Consider the following 24,352-nt stretch of genomic DNA (forward strand, 5'->3'; position numbering starts at 1 on the left):
TTGCATAATTATTTCCAAAAATCTGCACTGCATGCAGATGATGATACTTCACGGTCTGCAATGTATTATTAATTCATCTACTTAACTAAATAAATGCGCAGCTGAATTGTAGCTGGATGTTTTAGCATGTTTGCACACATCTAACCATGACTCTAAATGGAGAATCTCAATTAAGCTGTAATTCATCACCTACACAATGACATTTACATTACGCTTGTGCTAAAAAACTAAACAGGCAGCTAAAAAGAAATTCTCGCATCTAATAAATTAGCTTTGATCATTTATTTTGTAAAAGCAACATCAATGCACTGATCTGGATTGTAACTAGGTTGCTAATGGAGAATGTCTGCACTCTTGAAACTACACAGCACTTAATCTATGCTACAGCTCAATGGAGGAACACAGTCTTGAGGGCATTCGGTCTCTATACTTCAAGAGTAGCATGTGCTGTGAATGTCTTTTATCACACACCGGTGGATAATTCATCATGGCTATCAGACAGTTAACCTGAAGCAATCAGCAAAAGCTCTGAGGAAGAATCTAATCCCTGGTGAAGTGTTACATTCCCCAGATCATTAATGTTATTAGTGTCTTTCACTGTGACATTTATAAAGTGCCTCTGTCTCTTGTGCTTAAAATGTTCTTTTTTTCCCCATGCAATGTGAATTTTCCCTTCTACGATACAGGTGTCCCAATGCCCCCATGAATACACTCCAAATTAAGATATACATTTATATACATGTGGGTGCCTTAGTAGAGACTGAACAGAATCAGTATATTCCACATCTTTGAAACTCCTTGGAATGGGAAAGATGATTCGGAATGGCAAGCTGGTCCTGGTGGAAGAGAGGCCTCAAAAGATGGCAGAGCACTGATTCCAGTCTTGTCTGTCTTTAGCTTCCCAGTAGCCTCCTCTGTACACGTAGCTGCTCTCACCTGTCTCTGTGTCAGTCCTTTTCTCAAACCACAATGGCTGGTACCTCTCCGTTTCTTTACCTGTCAATTCCAGGACAAAACATCTTTATTGAGAAAATAGAATACTAGCCTACAGCTTTACTGCACTGTATGTACTGTATATTGAAATGATATGAGTGTTTGTGGTTCTGTCTTGCCTTCTTCTAGTGCGAGGTTGGCCTGCGCCTCTCTCTTCCTCCTCTCCAGTCTCTGACGCTCCTCCAGACGCTGTTTCTCAGCGTTAGCTTCGTCCCACAAACCCGCCTCCATCAGCCGCTGGTCGGGCCGTAGACGGCTGTCAGTAGGAGCCACACCATCCTCAGGCTCATTCAAGGTCAAGGCCAGAGAAGAGAAGAAGTGCATGTTCTCGGCATTCTCGCTGGAATTACAGCAGACAAAACGAGATAGGTATAGAAAGATACAATTACTAAACAAAATATTAAAAAGAAATATATCATTTACACATTATAAATCATAAAAATATAAAAAGATAGCCAGATATATACAGATAGATAGATAGATAGATAGATGAAGGAAGGAATGAAAAAAACCCAGATAGATTGATGGATGGAAAGAGAAAGAAAAACAGACTGATAAATAGATAGATAGAAAGAAAAAACAGATAGATAAATAGATAGACAGAAAAACAGATGATAGATAGATAGATAGATATATAGATATATATATAGATAGATAGATAGATAGATAGATAGATAGATAGATAGATAGATAGAGGGAAAAACAGATAGCAATATAAACAGACAGATAGATAGAAAAACGGATGGATGGATAGATAGATAGGACAGACAGTTATAGTTTGATACTTACGGGAGAGAGTATTTTTTCCACAATAGTTGTGGTGGTCGAGTCTGATAGACAGTTTTCTGCTTTCCCTCAGATCCTCCACAGCCGTGGCTGCTCTCTATGATCTTTGCACTTTCCATTTTATCATCCCATGTTCCAGAGAGAATGTAGTGTGCGCTGCCTTCACCATCCGTCACAATGCCTGTCACCTGGTGACAGGACACACACACACACTCAATACCCTGCAGAGGGCAGTAGCACACCGACTGAACAGAGGATGCACACACTGACCTTGCGGGGAACATCCCTGGAAAAATAGCTGTAAGGGGAGAATTTGAGGTGGCACGTGTCCTTGCTCCTGTTGTTCACTATTATAATATCCCCAGACTGCATCGGGACAAAGAGTGCACATTAATAATAATGACGGCGCTGCAGTGATGTTGTTTGCATTCGATATATATATATATATATATATATATATATATATATATATATATATATATATCCAGTATACAGTATACCTGTATTAGGGTCTATTTTTAATGCATGCCTTGATGGTAAATTAATATTAACTGCATTCCCGTCGGATACAATCTATAACTGTAGTAATAGCTTTCTGTTTCCTCTGGAGTGGGAATGATGGGATGGAAGACAGATGGAGGAGAACAGTGTCAATGGTGACTTTTCTCCAACAGATAGTGTCGAGTTATGCTTCCACACCACGTGGGACGACTCAAACCATAAATATTACTTAAAAAAGAAAAATTATAATTTAATCCCCCCTATGTTGCAGCAAACCAATGACTTTTTTCTTCCATTAAACCTGATGTAACATAAAATGGTGCCATGTTGAGTTTGAGAGCAACAATAAAGATTTTTATTGGATTTAAATCTGATTCTGAAATAAATTCATTGTACAGCTTCAGAAGACTGTTGACTATTGAATATTGAGTTATGACTTGTGAATATGGCATTGATATTGTTAAATAAAACTATTGAAATGTCTTTTCGTTAATTGAAATAAAGCTAAATTTATATATAACAAAACAAAACAAACAAAAATGAAAAAAGCACAAATTCAAACTATTCATAAGTACTATAATTGCATATTAAGAATACTGATACATATACAGTATATGGATTACTTTAGTGGTACTTTCATGGTGATTTTGGATTTGGAACGGCATTAAAGTCAGCGTAATACATAGAAGAGTAACACAGAAGAGTAATACGTACACATAACAAATTCAGAAAAAATAAGAGAATACCGATCACATACTTGGTCAATCCATAGTTTGCCCACGATGATGTTGTGCACAGTGGAGGTCACCTTACTCCACACATAGTGATTCCCACTGGCGTGGAACTTAAGGTGAATGTTGCCTGCAGAGCGCAAACAGAGGCATTAAGAGCAAATAATAGCATAAGAAGGAGAAATGTACTTGGAAATGAAATCCAACAAGGTTGATTTGCTCTAAAAACAGCTCGGAGCAGCAATAAACATTACTATAAAAGGCTCTGTAAAAATAGAAACCATTCCACAATTGAAATTTTTCTTTGAAGTAACGTTTACCGGGAAGCAGCACATATATATATATATATATATATATATATATATATACATATATACATATATATACATTTGCATGTGCACAAAGTGAATCTAGGTAACAAGTATTTTAAATAAAAAATGTAATGTGATCACTTTTAAAACATTTATAGAGTTTACATATTATTACTGTTTTGTTCTGCTTTATATTCCCTCAAGGTAATTAAGGTTTTATGGTAACACTGGACTGTGTGCATAATAAACTAGAAAAGTGGAAACTATTCAATAGTTTTGTGTGTGTGATGATGTGAATGTGAATGATGTGAATTTGAATGATGGATCACCTAGCGGCATGATGGAGATGTATTTGCCACGAAATTTGCTGTCGATGGTGATCTCCTGCCACAGGGTCCAGCCTCGCTGCGATACCACATGATGGGCAGCCGCCGGTGGGTGATGACTTATCTGAGAGAGAGAGAGAGACAGAGCGAGAGAATCAATGTGTGTGCAATCACTGACAATATTGGGAAATATTACAATTTAAAATAACTGTTTTTCTATTGTAATATTGTCATGAGTCTGGTATCCTTCTCTGTCTCCCTCTTCTGGTTACACACACACATTACCTCACGCACCTACAATCATCCTCAGCTGTTTCTAGTTACACTCATCACACCCATTCTCTCACACCTGTTCTCTCTCTCCTCTAATTGTTTGTGCTACTTCATGCTCTCCCTTTCCCTGTTTCTTTGCCAGATTACTTCGTACTCTACCCATGCTAGCGGCATCTTCCGACCTGCTGTTCCTGTCCTGTCCGAGGCCTGTCTTGTCTGAGTTCCATCCGTCATCCAGCCTGGCTCAGGTCAATCTCTATTTGTTCTATTCTAACCTTTGCTCTACACTCTGTCCAGCCCGCCTGCTGCCAACGATCGCCAGAGCGTCCATCTCTCCAACCATAAGAACGCTCCATCTCTAAGGGATCAGTGAACAGAGCCCGCCGAATCCTGTTCTCAGACTGTTTGCCGCTGTCTACTTGAAAGAGAGACTTTCTCATTTTATGTTATTGGAGCGTCAGCATTTACGGCTGCTTTTCTGTTATTTATCTCAAGACATATTTCCGTTGGACTGTGTACACTCTCTTAATTAAAGACAGTTATTTGCATTTCGCTTTTGGGTCTTACCTTTCTTCACAACAGAATAATCTGGCCAGACATGGACCCAGCGAACACGAGCCCGATTCACACAGCTGTTGAACTGCAAGGTGCTATGCTCGGCAAGCATGATGAGGAGATTACCGCTGCACGACACTCTGTTCAGACGCTGTCAGCCCAACTAACTGATCTGTCTCTACAGGTCCACCAGCACGGGAGGGATTCACCTGTTCCTCCAAGAACGTAGGAAGTCCCGGAGCCCAGAATTAGCAACCCCCCGTGCTATGCCGGTGAGCCCACTCAGTGTCGCTCGTTTCTCACGCAGTGTGAGGTTGTTTTCTCCCTTCAGCCAACTAGTTATTCGAGGGAGCGAGCCCGGGTGGCCAACGTCATCTCTCTCTTGACCGGACGCGCTCGTGAGTGGGGCACCGCCGCCTGGGAGGCTGAGGTAGACTTCACCACCTGTTTTGATTTATTCAAGGAAGAGATGATGCATGTGTTCGACCGTTCTGCTCATGGAGAGGAGGCCTCTCGCATTCTTTCATCTCTTCGCCAGGGAAGACGGTCTGTTGTGGATTATTCCATTGAGTTCCGCACCCTGTCAACCACCTGTGGATGGAATGAGCCAGCTCTTGTCGCACGTTTCTTAGAGGGGCTGAGTGCTGAGGGCTGAGCCCGCGAACTACCCACCCGTCTTAACCCTCTCGAGTTAGCCATTCGTATAGAGAAGCGGTTTGTCCTCCGCCGTCGCACCAGAGGATCGGATTCCTTCTCTCAACCAGCTGTTTCAACCATCTCCGCTCCTCTATCCACTAACCCTGAGCGAGAGCCTATGCAACTAGGTGGTCTCCGCATTTCTGCAAAGGAGAGGGAACGCCGCGTCATCAATCGACTTTGCATGCATTGCGGGGCGGCCAACCACTATGTAATTACATGTCCAGTAAAAGCCAACGCTTGCCAGTAGAGGTGGTATTACTGGCGAGCGCTACCTATCTGATCTCTCCATCGAAGTCATGCACCATCATCCCTGTAACCCTGCACTGGTCTGGTTCTTCCATTTCTTGTAACGCTTTGATAGACTCTGGTGCCTAGGGGAACTTCCTTGACGAGACTTGGGCACTTAAACAAGGTATTCCCTTGAAGAGACGTGAGGAGACCACCTCCTTTTTTGCCCTAGATGGTAGTTCCCTTCCTGAAGTTCATCTGCGGTCCGTCCCCTTATCTCTCACTGTGTCAGGCAACCACCACGAGACCATTTCTTTTTTCATTTTTCACTCCCCTTATTCCCCAGTAGTACTAGGACACCCGTGGCTAGTAAAACACAACCCTCACATTAATTGGTCTAATAATAGTATCCTCTCATGGAACCTGTCTTGTCATATCGAATGTTTATTGTCTGCTAAATAGTATCATGATTTGCGGGCGGTCTTCAGTCGTTCCAGGGCCACTTCTCTCCCTCCTCACCGTCCCTATGATTGCAGTATTGATCTTCTTCCCAATACCACGCCACCCCGCGGAAGGCTTTTTTCCTTGTCTGCCCCCGAGCGCGACGCGTTAGAGAAATGTGTTTCTGAGTCCCTCTGCGCCGGTACAATAGTCGCTTCCTCCTATCCAGCTGGCGCAGGTTTTTTCTTTGTTATGAAGAAGGACGGCTCTTTGCGCCCCTGTATTGACAATAGAGGTCTTAATGACATTACCGTTAAGAATCGCTATCCCTTGCCACTAATGTCATCTGCCTTTGAGTTGTTACAGGGGGCAAAGGTCTTCACTAAATTGGATTTGCGCAACGCGTACCACCTTGTTCGCATTAAAGAGGGAGACGAGTGGAAGACTGCGTTTAATATTCCGTTATGTCACTTTGAATATCGGGTTCTACCGCTCGGGCTGGTAAAAGCTCCCGCTGTTTTCCAAGCTTTGATTCATGACGTCCTAAGAGATATGCTCAATATCTTCGTCTTTGTGTACCTTGACGACATTTTGATCTTCTCCTCTTCTCTCCAGGTTCACGTACGCCGAGTCCTTCAGCGCCTTTTAGAGAATCGTCTTTTTGTTAAGGCAGAGAAATGTACCTTTCACGCACGATCTGTCACTTTTCTCGGGTCCGTTATTTCGGCAGAGGGCATTGGTATGGACCGCACTAAGGTTCAGGCGGTCACCGATTGGCCAGTTCCTGACTCTCGTGTTGCGCTTCAGCGCTTTCTTGGCTTTGCAAATTTCTATCGCCGTTTCATACGTAACTTTAGTCAAGTAGCTGCACCCCTTACAGCCCCCCACTTCTGTCAAGTCGCGATTTAAATGGTCAGAGTCTGCTTGAGGGTTTCATTCATTTAAAGTCTCTAGTTACTTCCACCCCTATTCTTGTGACACCAGATGTTACCAAACAATTCATAGTCGAGGTTGACGCTTCTGAGGTGGGCGTCGGAGCCATCCTTTCCCAGCGCTTTCCTGTGGACAACAGGGTTCACCCCTGTGCTTTTTTTTTCACACCGTCTCTCGCCCGCAGAACGCAACTACGATGTTGGAAATCGGGAACTACTCGCCATCCGTTTGGCTTTAGGAGAGTGGCGACAGTGGTTAGAAGAGTCCACCGTTCCGTTTGTTGTCTGGACTGACCATAGAAACCTAGAATACATCCGCTCCGCTAAGCGACTAAACGCTCGTCAAGCTCGCTGGGCTTTTTTTTTTGGTCGTTTTGATTTCACGATTTCTTACCGTCCAGGTTCTAAAAACATAAAGCCCGACTCTCTTTCTCGCCTTTTCGATTCCACAGATGTACCCTCGACAGGTGATCATTTCGCCAGGTCGAGTTATTGGTGCGGCTATCTGGGGAATCGAGAGACTAGTTAAGCGCGCACTGTCTCGCTCCGTCGCTCCACGTAACGTCCCTAAGAATCTACTTTTTGTACCGGTTACTTCGCGTATGGCGGTACTTCAGTGGGCTCACTCCTCTAAATTGACTGTCCACCCCGGGCGTTAGGGGCACACTCTCTACCGTTCGTCAACGATTTTGGTGGCCCACTCTCGAACGAGATGCACGACGCTTTATTGCCTCGTGCACCGTTTGTGCACAGACTAAGTCTAGTAACTCCCCACCGGCTGGTCTTCTTAGACCTCTTCCTATTCCGTCTCGTCCATGGTCTCATGTCGCTCTAGACTTTATTACTGGTCTCCCTTCGCTGAGCGCACCAACCAGATCGTCGGCCGTCTCCTACGTAGTTTAGCCTTTCGCAACCCCTCAACTTGGGCTGAGCAACTGCCCTGGGCCAAATATGCCCATAATTCTCTGCCTACGTCCGCTACCGGCCTTTCCCCGTTCCACTGCTGCTTAGGGTATCAGCCTCCTCTGTTCTCCTCTCAGGACGCTGATTCTAATTTACCATCAGTAGAGGCTTTCATCCAGCGTTGTAAGCGCACCTGGAGAAGGGTTAGGTCGGCTCTCTGTCGTTCAAGGGCACGTACTCAAAGAACCGCAAACAAACGTCGTGTCAGGAGCCCTAAATATACTTGTGGCCAGAGAGTGTGGCTTTCCACCCTCAATTTGCCTCTCCAGGCCACTTCCCACAAGCTGGCTCCTCGTTTCATCGGACCTTATCAAATTTCTAAGGTCATCAGTCCTGTCGCCGTCAGATTGAGACTCCCTCCTAATCTTCGTCGTGTTCACCCTGTTTATCATGTCTCTTGCATCAAACCAGTCGTGCGCACCCCTCCTCGCACCCCTCCTCCTCCCCCGCTTCGTGTCGAGGGAGCCCCTATTTACACCGTTCGCAAGCTCCTTGATATGCGTCGTCGGGGTCGTGGACACCAATTCCTAGTAGACTGGGAGGGGTCCTGAGGAGAGAATTTGGATCCCTTCACGGGACGTCCTGGACCGCTCGCTCATTGATGATTTCCTCCGTACCCGCCAGGCCCCTCCCTTGGGAGCGCTACTTGAAAGAGAGACTTTCTCATTTTATGTCATTGGAGCGTCAGCATTTACGGCTGCTTTTCTGTTATTTATCTCAAGACATATTTCCGTTGGACTGTGTACACTCTCTTAATTAAAGACAGTTATTTGCATTTCACTTTTGGGTCTTACCTTTCTTTACAACAAATATATTTTGAAATGTAATTTATTCCTGTGATCAAAGCTGAATTTTCAGCATCATTACTCCAGTCTTCAGTGTCACATGATCCTTCAGAAATCAGTCTAATTTGATGATCAAAAAACATTTACTATTATTATCAATGTTGAAAAAAGTTGTGCTGCTTAATATTTTTGTGAAAACTTTGATCAAATAGAAAGTTCAAAGGAACAGCTTTTTTTAAAAAATAGAAATCTTTTGTAAAATTATAAATGTATTTACTGTCACGTTCAGTTATCAATTTAATGCATCCTTGCTGAATAAAAGTATCTACTGAACTAAGGTGCATAAAGTATTATCAATAATAATATTATTATCCTCATTTCTGATTTATTAAATTCTTATTATAATATATAATCAAATGAATATTTGTGTATTATGAGTGTGGTTTCGGACCTGTTCACAAATGGAGCGGTATCCGTACTCCTCCACGCGGTCCAGCTCATAGGTCTCTCCCAGCAGAGGGTTGAAGGGTTTCCCTGTGCGGTGGATGGTAGTTGAATAGGACGAGACGGAGAAGGCGGAAACCAGACACATCTGCTCCAGAGAGGAGTCGCAGCGTGCCGCCCGGTCCAGTAGCTCGCTGTATTCAAGATCCTCCGTCAAACGCTGCAGCATCGACAGCGGCTCGTTGAAGTTCACCTGGAAGTGAGGATTCAGACACACGCAAATCCCTGTGAAGATTCAGATATCAACAGCTACACAACACACCAGATCTGATACCCTTCTTACAGGCATGGGGATCTTGGAGAGCTCCTTGCCAATGCAGTTCTTCATGATGCTCCACAGGTTCAGGGAGTAGTTGGGCTTATCTGGGATGCGACAGCGTCTGCCCCTGCGCAAGTAGCTACCAGAACTGTCCTGTAAACACAGAGAAAACACTCTAGTGAACAAACACAAGAGACAGTTCACCCTAAAATAAAAATTCTGTCATTATTTACATCATAATTTTTGCTGTTCCAAACCAATAAGACTTTCTTTCATCTTAAGAAATCTCACACAAATGAAGACATTTTTTAATGAAATCTGAGATACCTGTCCCTCCGTTGAAATCATATTCACCCGTTTTGACGCTTGTAATCAAAATCATTCAACCCCCATTGCAAATCAGGTTTATTAGCAAAATTTCAGACTTTCAGCTGTTTGCAATGAACAAATCAAAGAAAAGTTATTGAAATATTTCAACACAACAAATGTATCAAGTGGTTTCCCCAAATTCAACTGAAAAATACAACTTTTAATGGCTTCTGCAGTCTTCAAATTATTCAACCCCTTCATGGCAAGCATCTTTAGTACTAGAAGAACACCCTTTGGCTGTCATGACCTGCTGCAAACGAGATGTATAACCAGACACCAGCTTCTGGCAGCGTTTCTGAGGAATCTTAGCCCATTCCTCGTGAGCAATGACCTCCAGTTCAGTAATATTCTTGGGTTTGCGTGCTGCAACCGCCCTTCTTCAAATCCCACCAGAGATTTTCTATGAGGTTCAAGTCAGGTGACTGTTATGGCCACTGTAGAATCTTCCAGGACTTCTTCTGCAACCAAGCCTTGGTGGAATTTGAGGCATACTTGGGATCATTGCCCTGTTGGAACGTCAAATGACGCCCAAGCTTCAGCTTCCTCACTGAAGGCATGGTGTTTTCTCCTAGGATTTTCCAATACTTCAGTGAATCCATCTTGCTTTCCGCAAGCTGCAGGTTTCCAGTGCCAGGGGGATCCAAAGCAGCCGCGGAGGATCACCGAGCCCCACCATGCTTAACTATAGACAGAGTGTTCTTTTCAGCATATGCTTCATTCTTATTCCTCCAGATATATCACTGATCCATAGGGCAGAAAAGTTCCAGTTTTGGTTTAACGCTCCACAGATCAGAATCCCAAAACTTCTATGGCTTATTTATATGATTTTGAACTTTTCTTGTACTTTTAGGTCAGGAGTGGTGTATGTCTTGGAGTTCTGGCATACATTTAATGCCTTCGATATATATATTTGTATCCTATTCCTTGTTTGTGAAGGGGCGATGATATCTTCTAACCTTTTGGACCATTCTTTTGACTCATTTTTGACCACATTTCTAACATGCACTCAAACGTGATAGTCAACAAGCCTAGCCAGTTCAGATATTTCATGTGTTCTAGCTCAAGCACACCTGCTGCATCTAATGAAGCCCTTGATATCTTAGTTGCATCAGGTGTGCTTGGGACAACACCTGTTTTGCAGATTTGTGCTGTTGTGAGGGATTCAATTCAGGGGGTTGAATAATTTTGAGACTGTAGAAGTCAATAAAAGTTGCATTTTCAGTTGAATTTGGGGAAACCACTTGAAACTTTTGTTGTGTTGAGCTATTTCAATTACTTTTTTTTGATCTGTTCATTGCAAACAGCTGAGTCTATAAATTCTGCCAATAAACCTGATTTGCAACGGGGGTTGAATAATTTTGATTAGAACTGTAAATATCTTTACTGTTGCTTTTGATAAATGCAATAAAAGTATAAATTTCTTACAAACTAGTAAGGAGTTATGTATAAAGTATTATTATTAATATTTGTTGTGAATGAATTCACTGGAGGCAAGCTGGTGGAGGACCCAAATGCAACTTTACTTCAAAACATAATCAAACATAAAACAAAGGCATGGCAAGGAATGAAACAAGAACAACAACAGGAAACCTTGACAAGAATCATTCACAATTAACATACAATCCACGACAAAGACAGGGCAAACATGAGGGCTTAAATACACGTACTAATTACAAGACAAGGAACACCTGTGAACAATGATGAGACGATTAACAAATGACAAGACACATGGCAGGATCACATGACAATCAGGGAATCAAATGACAGACAAGAACAAGGAACAAGACCCACACCATGACAATATTATTATACTCAATATAGTCTCATGAACTGTCCCTCCACTGAAAGCCTATTCACCCACTTTGACGCTTCAAACCGTTCATAAAGAGATTGTAAAAAAAAATCATATGAATTGACTGGTTTAGTCCAAATTTTCTGAAGAGACAATCGCTTTATATGATGAGCAGATTGAATTTAGGCTTTTATTCTTTATGAAGTTTTTAGAGCATCAAAGTGGTGTTGTGTAGACTGTCAATGGAGGGACAGAAAGATATCAGATTTCATTAAAATATCTTCTTTTGTGCTTCTGATGGGTTTGGAATGGCATAAGGGTAAGTAAACGATAACCGGATTATCATTTTTGGGTAAACTAACCCTTTAATTAAGATATTTAACATTATTTGGCATCTGTGGTTTAGTTTAGTTTAGTAGTTGATTAAACAAAAGCCCAAACCTACATTGTCACTCTGGCTCCAATTACTGGATAAACTGAGAGACACAAAGAAACACAAGAGAAGGATGAAACGGAAGATCATTATTCAGGCACAGAGTAGATAACACATAAATGCTGAGAAACAATTTGTTTCATAATATTTACAAACATTCCAAATAGCATTCATTTATTTTGGCAAATAACTGCCCATTTATACAGGAAAAGGCCATCTAACGTACATGAAAAACGTCTCGGTTACGTATGTAACCCTCGTTCCCTGAGTAGGGAACGGAGACGTTACGTCGGATGACGACGAATGGGGTTTCGCTTAGAACACCTATCGACTTCGAGTATTACAAAACGAGCCAATGGCAAAGAAATGCCATGGGTCTGCGGAATTTGCATAGCGTATCTCCGCCTTACCTCGTGGGTATAAAAGGAGGACGCCGGCAACAGGCAGATATGTTTCTTCGCTGAGGAGCCAAGACTGAGCTCAGGCGATCCCCGCGGTACAGCGGAAAGTGGCAGGCAGACGTAACGTCTCCGTTCCCTACTCAGGGAACGAGGGTTACATACGTAACCGAGACGTTCCCTTTCGTTGTCACTCCGAGTTACGTCGGATGACGACGAATGGGGTTACCAGTCTAATCACGCCACCTTCTCAGCTGTCTTCCAGTGCCCTGCGTAAATCTGAGATCCCTGTCGTGAGACTGGCACGGACGAAGGACTCCTATTTAGCACAGGAATACCAAGGTACACTGGGGGCATATCCCAAAGTTTAGGGGAAATATGCAATTACTGCCAACCCAGAGGGGGGGGACTTAGAGAATACACATATGACCCGAAGGAGACATATGGAGAACACTGGGGTGTCCAGCCGCAGGTGGAATATTTCAACCCCAGGGGTGGCAAGGTGGCTTGCCAAGGGAAAGACACACGCTCAGAGAGGCTTACAGTGGAAATACACATGTGGGGGTCGCTCAGAGGAGGGACCATGCACACGGGAGGCACCTAGCCGACGCACAGGCAATAGACACTGGCGCCAACGTCAAGAGTGCTGGAGGAACTCAGGGCTTTTTGGGGAAGCTCACCTGAGGAGAATATCGCACGTATCCAGTCCGTGGAGTGGAATGGCGAGCAAGCGAAGACACCTGAGCGGGTCCAGTACTAGCTGGTTGAAGCGAGTACATGAGAGGACACTGGCTCCACTCGGAGATTGTAGAATCTGGCGAATGTGTTAGGTGTCGCCCAGCCTGCAGCTCTGCAGATGTCTGTTAGCGAGGCGCCATGCGCTAGAGCCCAAGAGGATGCCACACTCCGGGTGGAGTGGGCGGTCACACCAAGGGGGCACGGTCGACCTTGCTGCTGGTATGCCAAGGCAATGGCGTCCACTATCTAGTGAGACAGCCTTTGCTTGGAGAGAGCCTTTCCCTTCAGCTTCCCACCATAACAGACAAAGAGCTGGTCTGAAGTCCTGAAACACTGCGTCCTGTCTACATAGGCGCGGAGGGCGCGTACTGGACAGAGCAGTGCCAAGGCTGGGTCTGCCTCCTCCGGGGGCAGCGCTTGCAGGTTCACCACCTGGTCCCGGAAGGGAGTGGTAGGAACCTTGGGCACATATCCAGGCCGGGGTCTCAGGATCACGTGAGAGTAAGCCGGCCCAAATTCCAGGCACGCTTCGTCAACGGAGAATGCATGCAAGTCCCCCACCCTCTTGATGGAGGCCAATGCAACCAGGAGCGCTGTCTTCATAGACAGGAACTTAAGCTCCACTGATTGCAAAGGCTCAAAGGGAGCACTCCGCAGGGCAGTTAGAACCACTGAGAGGTCCCAAGAGGGAACGAGAGGAGGACGAGGAGGATTCAGTCTCCTCGCTCCTCTCAGGAACCTGATGATCAGGTCGTGCCTTCCAACAGACTTACCTTCGACTGGGTCATGGTGTGCGGCAATAGCGGCAACATAGACTTTCAGGGTGGAGGGAGACAGCCTTCGCTCCAGCCTATCTTGAAGGAAGGAAAGCACGACACTAATCGAACATCTCCGGGGGTCTTCTTGAAGAGAAGAGCACCAGTTGACGAAGAGGTTCCACTTCAACGCGTAGACGTGTCTCGTGGACGACGCTCTAGCGGAAGTGATGGTAGCCGCCACCGTAGGTGGAAGGGTACTCAAACCTGCTTCGTCCCGTCCAGGAGCCACACGTGGAGGTTCCAAAGATCGGGACGAGGGTGCCATAGGGTGCCCCGTCCCTGAGAAAGGAGGTCCTTCCTCAGGGGAATCGGCCAGGGAGGTGCTGTCGCGAGGAGTACTAGTTCGGAGAACCAGGTCCGGGCGGGCCAGTATGGCGCGACCAGAATGACCTGCTCCTCGTCCTCCCTGACCTTGCGCAGGGTCTGCGCAAGAAGGCTCACTGGGGGAAACGCATATTTGCGGCCCCGCGGCCAGCTGTGCGCCAGTGCATCCGTGCCGAGCGTGCCCTCGGTCAGGGAATAGTACAGGGCGCAATGGGTCGAGTCGTGAGAGGCAAACAGATCTATCTGTGCGTCCCCGAACTGGTCCCAAATCAGCTGAACCGACTGGGGATGGAGTCGCCAATCTCCCGGGAGGGGCTGAAGCCGTGCGCTCCACAGTTCAGGGCTCCGGGGATGTAAATGGCATGAAGCGACCTCAGATGCTTCTGACTCCATATGAGGAGGTGGCGGGCGAGTTGCGACATACGGCGGGAGCGTAGACCACCTTGATGGTTGATGTACGCTACAGTGGCGGTATTGTCTGAGCGGACTAGTACGTGTTGGTTCTTGAGCACGGCCCGGAAGCGGCGCAAAGCAAGACGTACGGCCAGCAACTCGAGGCAATTGACATGCCAGAGGCGACGGGGTCCTGTCCAGGAGCCCGCGGCAGCACGTCCATTGCACATGGCACCCCAGCCCGTGGAGGAGGCATCTGTCGTTACAACAACATGCCGCCAAGCTCGTTCCAGGGGCACTCCGGCCCGTAGAAAACTGAGGTTCGACCACGGGGTGAAGGTCTGACGGCAGGTCGGAGTAACTGTTACTCGGAGGGTGCCGTGTTGCCATGCCCACCTCGGGACTCGGTCGCGAAGCCAAAGCTGAAGCGGTCTCATATGAAGCAATCCGAGCGGCGTTGCCGCGGCTGCAGAAGCCATATGCCCAGGAGCCTCTGAAAAAGTTTCAGTGGAACCGCACTCTTGCCCTCGAACTGTCTCAGGCAAGTCAGCAGTGACTGCGCGCGCGCTAGCTCGTAAGCTGCGCGGACATGGCGACCGAGTCGATATCCATACCGAGAAAAGAGATCCTCTGCACGGGGCAAAGTTTGCTCTTCTCCCAGTTGACCCGAAGGCCCAGACGAGCTAGGTGCCGAAGCACTAGGTCCCTGTGTTCGCAACCTGAACTCGAGAGTGAGCTATGACCAGCCAGTCGTCGATATAACTCAGGATGCGAACCCCGTGTTCCCGAAGGGGAACAAGGGCAGCCTCGACGACCTTCGTGAAGATGCGAGGAGACAGGGCTAGCCCGAAAGGGAAAACCGCGTACTGGATGCCTGCCCCTGAAAGAAAACCGAAGGAACGGTCTGTGTCAAGGAGAATAGAGACATGAAGTAGGCGTCCTTCAGGTCGATCGCTGCAAACCAATCCTAGGCCGTATGCATTCGAAAACGCGTTTGAGCATCTTGAACGGCATCCTGTGAAGGGAGCGGTTCAGCACGCGCAAGTCCAGGACTGGCCGTAAGCCACCGGTTTTATTGGGGACAATGAAGTAGGGGCTGAGAAGCCGGCTGACCTCATCTCGGCTGGAGGGACAGTCTCGATTGCGCCCTTCGCCAGCAGGGTGGCAATCTCTGCTCTCCTGATGGGGGCATAGCCACCGACAAAAGTGGAGCGGACTCCCCAAGTGGGGAGGAGACCGTGCGAACTGAATCGCATAGCCGAGCCTGATGGTCCGCGCGACCCAGCGGGACAGACGGGGAAGCTCTAACCAGGCTCCCAGGAACTGAACCAGCGGGATCATGCGACCACAGGCGTCCCCCCGGAGGGGCAGCGAAGCGGAGTAACTGGCCCAGACGTGGACGGCATAGCGGCCCGATGTGGGGGCACAGTTAGCAACCGCGCCCTGGCAGAGGGGCCAGGGGAGGACCAGGCTGGTCGTCCCGCGGGGGCCTGCTCTGCCAGGGGTCTGGCGACAGAGGGGGACAGGGGCGAAGCGGTCCGTGGACGGCACACCATGTCAACCACCTCTGGGACAGAGGGGGACGAGGAGAGCACGGCTTGTGGGCGGCGCTCTGTGACGTCCGAGAACTCTGTGCTCAGAGACGGGAGAATCAGCTCTTTGGAGAATAAGGATTCTTCCCCGGCCCTCCCCGGGGAAAGGAGTGGTCCTGCTACCAACTCCTGGAAAGAACTGAGTCCCATCTCTGAGGAGCCCAACTCAAGAGCGCCGCTTAACCCGGCGTGTAGCGGGGTGCGGGGCTGGAGAGGACTGTGGCGTCCGACCGCGGCCTCCAGAGCCGACCCGGGTGAACGGGCGGGGTGGGAGCCGCGGGGGGGCGCCCTCGGCAGTGGGCAGACCGAGGGATCTGAGCGGACGGCGGGGCCGTCGGGACAGAATCAACCTCAGCCTGCTCCATCATCGAGGTGCCCGTCTCACGAGCGCCGCTTAACCCGGCGTGTAGCGGGGGGCGGGGCTGGAGAGGGCTGTGGCGTCCGCCCGCGGCCCCCAGAGCCGGCCCGTGAACGGGCGGGGTGGGAGCCGCGGGAGGGCGCCTTCGGCGGTGGGCAGACGAGGGATCTGAGCGGACGGCGGGGCCGTCGGGACAGAATCAACCTCACTCTGCTCATGGGCGGCTGAGAGCTGTTGGGCAAGCCCTCAACCGCACCGCCGAAGAGGCCGACCTGGGATATGGGAATGTCGGACAGACGGGTCCGCGCGACATCCAGCACATCAGACAGGTTCAGCCACAGACTGGTGAGCATCACCTGACCCAGGGAGCGTACGGCCACTTTCGTCGCTCAGAGAGCAAGGTCAGTGGCGGCGCGCAGCTCAGTGAAGAGCCCTGGGTCAGTCCCGCCCTCGTGCAGGTCCATGAGCATCTGGGTCAGGTGGACCAGCAGAATGACCATGGCATGCAGTGAGGCGGCTGCCAGTCCCGTGGCGCTATAGGATCTCGCCACAAGCGTAGACGAAAAACTACAGGCCACGGGCGGGTGCTTAGGATTGCGCCGAGAAGAAGCACTCTGAGGACACATAGCATCGCAACAGAGCGTTCAGCCGGGGGAACCCCAGTGTACCCAAGGGCAGCGGCCCCATCGAGGGGAGGAAAGGCGGATGAGATCAGCGAGCGGTCCTAAGAAGACAAGGGGGTCTTCTAGGACTTCGAGATCTCATCATGCACGTCCGGGAAGAGAGGTATTGGGGTTTGCCACGGACGAGGGTCGGCGGCCTTACCCAAAACCAATCGTCCCAGGAAAGCATGGCCGTCATCTCCGGATCAGACTCAGGCACAGCCGTATGCACACCGGAAGGTGGCAGCTGTGACGAGCCCTCACTTCCAGAAGACTCAAGCCCACCTAGTGATGCTGCAACAGACATGGCATCTTCCTCTGTAGCTTCAACTGAAACACGCGGGCCACCAGAGGGTAGACTCGCGGGAATCAGCAGTTCACTAGCGGGCACCGTCATCGAAGAGGGGGGCTGGGGTCACGGACACATAGTCGGCGCCTTGTTCCAGACCGTAACCCTCAGGTCACCCTGGCCACCCGCCGAAGATCGGGGGGTGGATGAGGGGACTCTCACTCTTGCGAGTTCACCGAGTCTCGACCTATTTATGACGCGATGATCACGTTCCCTTGCGAGAACATGAGTCACCCACGAGCGCTGTTCAAGCATGATCAAACACACTAGACAGCGCTCGTGCCCATCAGAGTCCGATACCAGTCCGCTGCAACCAGAAATGCACGGGCGAGCCGTCTTTAAAAAGACGTGCCGCGTGCGAGCTCTTTTATGAGAGGAGAGAAAAAACTCCGTGATGTTGAAGCGCACAGGGAGACACACACACACTGGCAGATTACTGCACAGATCAGCAGGCACTGTGAGCTCGCTGCAGATCGCCGTCACACCAACACCGAAGAGAGAAGCTCGTCTCGTAGAACGAAGTCAGAGATGACTGTGGAGTGAAGAAATGCTCTTGGCTCCGAAGCGAAAACATATCTGCCTGTTGCCGGCGTCCTCCTTTTATACCCACGAGGTAAGGCGGAGATACGCTATGCAAATTCCGCAGACCCATGGCATTTCTTTGCCATTGGCTCGTTTTGTAATACTCGAAGTCGATAGGTGTTCTAAGCGAAACCCCATTCGTCGTCATCCGACGTAACTCGGAGTGACAACGAAAGGGAACTACAATTCATTTTGTTTTTACATGCCACTTAGGGGCAGGTACATCTGAAATCGATGACTCCACAAAATATTAGAATAATAGTGCAGCAATTTCAGTGCACAAATGGTAATTAACTGAAAAAAGCTAAAACAATTGTGTAAATTGTGAAGATTATCCTAAGTGAGCTAGTAAAACCTGGGCACTCTGACATCCAGAAATTGCGAACAGTCAGCCAATCAAATCGGATCTTGTTATTTTATCAAGCTCTTTTCCTTTTATATGCATCAGTTGGTCAGTGATTTGATTGTGGGTGTGTCTCTGGTTCAGTGAGTAAAAGCCATCAACTATATGATCTATATATGAACCTGTGCTGTGAGTGATCCTCTGCAGGCACTGTGATGAAGGCTGGAGAATCTTCCATGGCATCAAAGAACTCTATGTCTTCATTCTCTTCACTGGATTCCCCCTCCGGTGTTCGTTCCGCCCCTTCTGAAGAGCAACACATGGAAAATCTCACTTAGTGCTAGGTCAGCATTATTACACATATTACAGTTTTATAATAAAGATAGAAATATTTTCACTACCATTCAAAAGTTTGGAGTCATTAAGATGTTTAATGTTTTGGAAAAAAGTCTATTATGTTCACCAAGACTACAGTTATTTGATCAAAAATACAGTAAAACAGTAATATTGTGAAATATTATTCCAATTTAAAATAACTGTTTTCTATTCTATTGGTACTTTTTGGAGCATGACGGCCAAAGTTTACTCTTTATGCTCATTGTAGAGAAAAGGTAGCTTGGACATTCTGCAAAACAACTCCTTTTGTGCTTGATGGAATAAAAAAGTCAAAAAGTCTCACTATTGTGTGTACTGGGCGCTTCCCTCCAGGCTCTCTCCAGATTGTTGTGCTGTTTGGCTAGCTGCTCGATGGTCTCCTCCAGGTGGTGGCGCTGTTCCCTTTCATACTGCAGCACACGCTGCCACCGCCGGCTGTGAGTCTCCGCTAGATCCACAAAGTCCTGGCAGGCCTGATCAAAAAACCAATCATTTAGATTCATCATTCATTTAATTTCATTTAGTATGCAGAGTCCACTGTAAGACTCACATTGATCATAGCATTGGAAGTTATGCGGAAGAGAGTGGCTCGCTCGTTCACGGCCTTCAGCTTATCTGCACCGTCGGTGGGGGTTCGCAGGTCCTCTAGTTCACTGAGGGAGCGCTGGAGGGCGGCACCGTGCTTCCCTATGAGATCATTGCAGGTGCTGAGGTCTTCAAACTTGCTGGCCAGAGTCTTGAGTGCGCCCTGGATCAGAGCACGATCCGGCTGGGCTAGTGGACCCTCGTCACCAGAGTCATCTGCAGAAAAGAGATAAATGGAGAGATAGACGGTGATAAGTGAAATAAAGCTTAGTCGCAGCCTCATTTTCACTTGCATCAATTTACAATTTGCAGGAATGTCCATTGACAGCAGAGGATGTGCAGGCATGAGTAAAAGGGGTGGGCGATAAAACCAAAACCTAGATATCATGAGTACTTTTATTTCAGGATAACAATATATATCACAATATAGTTATTTTTGCTTTAAATTAGGTTTTATGACATCTACATTTTTTATACCATTGAAATACCATGATTCTTGTCACCAATTTCAATATCGAAAAAAACTACTAGCCTAAGTATAAGAAATTGCTTTCAAGATTACTAAAGACAAGTAAACAGTGATAAAAAAGAACAAAGAAACTAATTAAATTTAAAATAGACCTACCTGAAAAACGAAATAAGAAAGACTACATATATTGTATAAAGTATGTATAAAAAACTGTCTTTTCATACTATTATCCTCACAGTGTAAAAATGAGTCTTAAAATATATTGCAGCATTTAAATTTTAAATGGGTTTCTTGCCAGGGGATCATCATATTTGTGGGTCCTTGGCAGTCAACAAACCTCTGGATTTCCATTGTAAGTGAAATTCTGTATCCACTTTTTGTTTGTTTTTTGCAAATTAAGGGATGATTCAAAATTTCTTCTTGTGGCAATCGAAAGTATGACACATTCCTTTACATAAGTGAAGTTATTGTGTGTTATGATGTTCTGCATAACACACAGAGATGATCAAATTTACTGCAGTACTACAGGCTGAACTAAAATAGTTTATAAATAGCACAGACGTGGCGCTGGAGGGGTCTGGTGTGACAGCTGAGAATTTACACAGTCCTTTTGTGGAGGTCTTTTCAATTACAAGCGTATTTTTAAATGGATGCTGAGAAATGACCTCAGAGCTGGAGCGAAGAGATGGAGACAGCGAGAAAGAGAGAAAGATCACATGTTCAAACAGAAAGAAAGCAACAAAGACGCAATCAGAGGGAGAAATGTCCAGATTTAGATGTCATTGGAGAGTTGAAGGACATCACAATTGAATGTGGGCAGTAGGTGATGGAATGAGCAAGTGTGAAAGAGAGGCGTCATAATAACCAACAACCCATTCAAACACCAGAGTTCTGTGAATGAACATGAACATGGTTACCGTGGCAACTAGGTCCCACGCAATTGGAAGGATGGCTATTTTTAGAAGCTATAAAGAGAATGAAAACCCCAAAGGGGCTAATGCGTCTCGCTTTGCCTACTCTCTCACAACATGGCCATCACTCTCTGGCAAAGAGACGAGGACAGGCTGTAAATCACCTCTTGTCTTGTGTAACGCAAGACATTTTTGGAAGCACTTGCTTGTAGGAGCCTGAGGCAGATACACAGAGACGAGCAGTCGACATGCTGGCACACTGTTCACTGAAACTTCAGTGAATGGATATCAGTTGGGTAGAAGTGTGACCTTTAAATGACCTGCTGCTCCCTGATCAGATCATCAGGCGATGTACATGTCATTATGATTATATGTCTATATGTGTATGTGTACATGTACTCACTGCTGTTCAAAAGTTTGGGCTCAGTAAGGTTTAAAAAACAAATTAATAATAATACTCATTTAGCAGCACATTAAAACAAAACTGACAGTAAAGACATTTATAATGTTTTTTATTTCAAATAAATTCTGTTCTTGTGACCTTTCTATTCACCAAATTTAAATCACAGTTTCCACAAAAATATTAAGCAGCACAACTTTTTCAACACTGATAATAATCAGAAATGTTTCTTGAGCACCAAATCATCATCTTAGAATGATTTTTGAAGGATCATGTGACACTGAAAACTGGAGTAATGATGCTGAAAATTCAGCTTTGATCACAGGAATAAATTACATTTTAACATAATTAAATTGGAAAACAGTTCCTTCAAATTGTAATAATATTTCGAATAAATGCACGCCTTGTTCTGCATAAGAAAACATTTTTAAAAAATTAAAATATTGTATAATTAATCATATATTAATAATAATATATTTGTAAGCTTAACAGCTCTAAAATAAACACAAAAAAATTATTTCCAACCATTTACATAGCAACTTTTCATATGATTGCATTAATAAAAATAGTAATAATAATGACTATCAATGTTTTGATTTTCATATTATTATATAGTATTAGTATCATCTATGATTAATGAGTTTTACATAAAAGCAAAAAATTAAAATAAAACAATAATTACTAGATACTGAAAACAATCTGTATCTTATCGGCAATATCTTTAAAAAAATATCTATAAAAACTTTATAAAATTTTAATAAATGAATGTATGTCCTTGCAACATACAATAAAAAACTGGTGTAGGATTCCCTCTGAAACACTTTTCACTCAGGAATTGCTAGTAAATTTCACAAATTTTAACGAAGAAATGGCAAGTATTGAATTAAACGTAATTTTTAAGTAGGAAGGCTGAAATTGTATTTTCTTGTAAAACATACTCCGTTAAACTTTGTTTTATTTCCAATTACAAAACGTTACTATTCCTATACTATATTCCTATTTTTTTGACAAATAGAGATCAACAAAGCAACTTTTGTTACAAATATTTTTAGTTATTAGTATTCTCATTAGTATTCTTGTTGACAGGGGCGTCATGCAAGCCAAAATTCTGGGGGGGCACAATCTGAGATGTTGCAATTGTTTTCTGACGGGTGATATGGATCATGTTTGGAGGGGTCAGCGGGTTTCTCCCTCTGAAAATTTTTAAATTCTGGCTGCTAAACATACCTTTTTTAATGAAGTTTAGAGGGACAGAAATACCTTAACGGAGCTAGCAGCAACCCTCCTCAATCTATTTTGTAAGTTTATGTCAAAGACAGGTTGATGAAAGAACTGTAAGCTCAAATTCAAAAGCTTTTGAAGTCTACTTCATTAAAGCATGTTTACACACACACTTACTGTACACTTAGGCCTACTACACATGATTTTAAAAACAGTACCATTGCAGTTTTTATGTAAATTGGTATGTGACCTAAGAACGATCTTACATTAAAGGTACATAAAGGTGCTGAGGTCTGACTTTGTGGTGCTCTGAAATTAAGGTATTTTAATATTAATTTGTGATGAAGGACTTTGAAAGAAGTTTGACAGATTTCAGTGCTGAATAAGGTTAACACTACCCCGTTTATTTGAAAATGGTTAATCAACCGTGAATAATGGTGAATAATAAACCGAGTCTATGGGAGAAACATCAAGTCGATGCCTTGATAATGTTAGGTTGGATTTTGCAGTTAACCTACAACAAATTTAACACCCTTGTTTCTATGAAACTGAAAACAATTGAACCAGCTGGAGACTTTGACACAAGACAAAACAGAACAGATGTTTCAAAACCAATCAGATAACGTTACTATGGCTTATTGGCTTTGTATGGCAGGCAGTAACGTTAGCCAAGTAGTTTACGGTTAGACTAGGCTAGCTATCGATAATGTTACACTGACACAATTTAAGTTAATGCTCTGAATTCGCAGCTAATATCAAATCCATAACTTTTTGATCAAGTTAAAGTTTCCAGGTCAACCACAAATAATCCCACTACCTTTTAATATCATCCGATAACTAATTCAATGCCGATTTGTTGCTTTGCCCACTTACCACTTCAAGACCATTTGTAAAACATCGCCAGCTCAACGTGCGAGACGAGTGATTGCTTGAACATACACAACAAAGATTCTAGAGCGATACGCGCGTAGCCTCTAGGTTTGATATACACAGACACCATATAGGAAAAAGGGGCGGGCTGATGCTGACCGATTTATTACACATCCAGAAGAATACATTTGAGTCGTTATAGGCTCTGGTAATTATGGAGCATAATAGGAATAAATTTGTGACAAAAAAATTATCAGGGAGGAAAAATCTGAGGGGGCACGTGCCCCCTCTCTTTAAATGGGCATGACGCCACTGCTTGTTGAGTTCACACAAAATAATAAGCTGACTCTCTTTGTTCTTTGTTCATGCAACTTTTTTTACATTTGTTAGAAGATGTTTTGGCTAGTTGGATTTTTTTACAGTGCCGAATCGCAGCTGCAAAGATTACATGATTCAATCTTTCCATCCAAACTGCATCTAAAGCGTCTTTAACCCAATTTTATGCTTGCCAAGAAAACAATGGGGAAAAGTGGATTAGTGTGGCTGTCTAGAGAGCAGAATGAAAGAGGAGAGAGTGAGAACTCCTCCAGTCTGTTGACACATACAGATGATGGCTCCTGCCTGCCAGCGGTGCGAGCCCTGAAGGAGGGATTCGGGTGAATTAAAATAGAGCGAGTGAGAGAGGCTCGCTCAGCCTCAGTGGGCGTCAGAGGAAAAGCATCACCTTCCCCTGACCTGCTGGAGAGAGACGAGTGACTCATCCCTGATTAACCACACCTAACAGGGAAGATTCAAAGTGTGGAGACCAACATGGAGGAGCAGCGAGGAAAAGCCTAGAAGGATCTTCGAAAAGTTAAAACAACAGCCAGTGGGCTGTCTTTGCACGCTTTGTATCACAGATAATCTGATTTGCACAGTTGTGTTGTAAGTTTCTCACAGTAGTGTAGAGTACTAATGAAGTGCTGACAAGCCAGACTTAAAGAAACTTAGGAGTTTTGACACCAAGAACATGCTAGCAACGCCCTGACAAACACAACACCGCACATTTTTTTCAGGAAATGTAAAAATGTAGTTATAAATGCA

General features: G+C 45.4%; 1 protein-coding gene across 3 annotated transcripts in view; it reads right to left on the reverse strand.

Moving 5' to 3' along the window:
* Positions 1 to 267: 267 nt before the first annotated feature.
* The window catches only part of osbp2a (oxysterol binding protein 2a), a 30,755-nt gene continuing 6,670 nt past the window's right edge, over positions 268 to 24,352 (reverse strand). For all 3 annotated transcript variants that reach the window (XM_077243063.1, XM_077243064.1, XM_077243065.1), the window contains 12 exons: positions 19,364 to 19,614; positions 19,118 to 19,286; positions 18,621 to 18,744; positions 11,894 to 11,924; positions 9,312 to 9,440; positions 8,976 to 9,221; positions 3,652 to 3,772; positions 3,038 to 3,141; positions 2,050 to 2,145; positions 1,783 to 1,967; positions 1,113 to 1,333; positions 268 to 996 (listed from right to left, as the gene is read on the reverse strand). In XM_077243063.1, coding sequence (XP_077099178.1) covers positions 854 to 996; positions 1,113 to 1,333; positions 1,783 to 1,967; positions 2,050 to 2,145; positions 3,038 to 3,141; positions 3,652 to 3,772; positions 8,976 to 9,221; positions 9,312 to 9,440; positions 11,894 to 11,924; positions 18,621 to 18,744; positions 19,118 to 19,286; positions 19,364 to 19,614 — 1,820 coding nt within the window. In that variant the 3' untranslated portion in view covers positions 268 to 853. The remainder of the gene's footprint in view (positions 997 to 1,112; positions 1,334 to 1,782; positions 1,968 to 2,049; positions 2,146 to 3,037; positions 3,142 to 3,651; positions 3,773 to 8,975; positions 9,222 to 9,311; positions 9,441 to 11,893; positions 11,925 to 18,620; positions 18,745 to 19,117; positions 19,287 to 19,363; positions 19,615 to 24,352) is intronic.

Source organism: Siphateles boraxobius, unplaced genomic scaffold (genome assembly GCF_051911475.1).
Source record: "Siphateles boraxobius isolate OS27281-9 unplaced genomic scaffold, OSU_SipBor_1 25, whole genome shotgun sequence".
Taxonomy (NCBI): domain Eukaryota; kingdom Metazoa; phylum Chordata; class Actinopteri; order Cypriniformes; family Leuciscidae; genus Siphateles; species Siphateles boraxobius.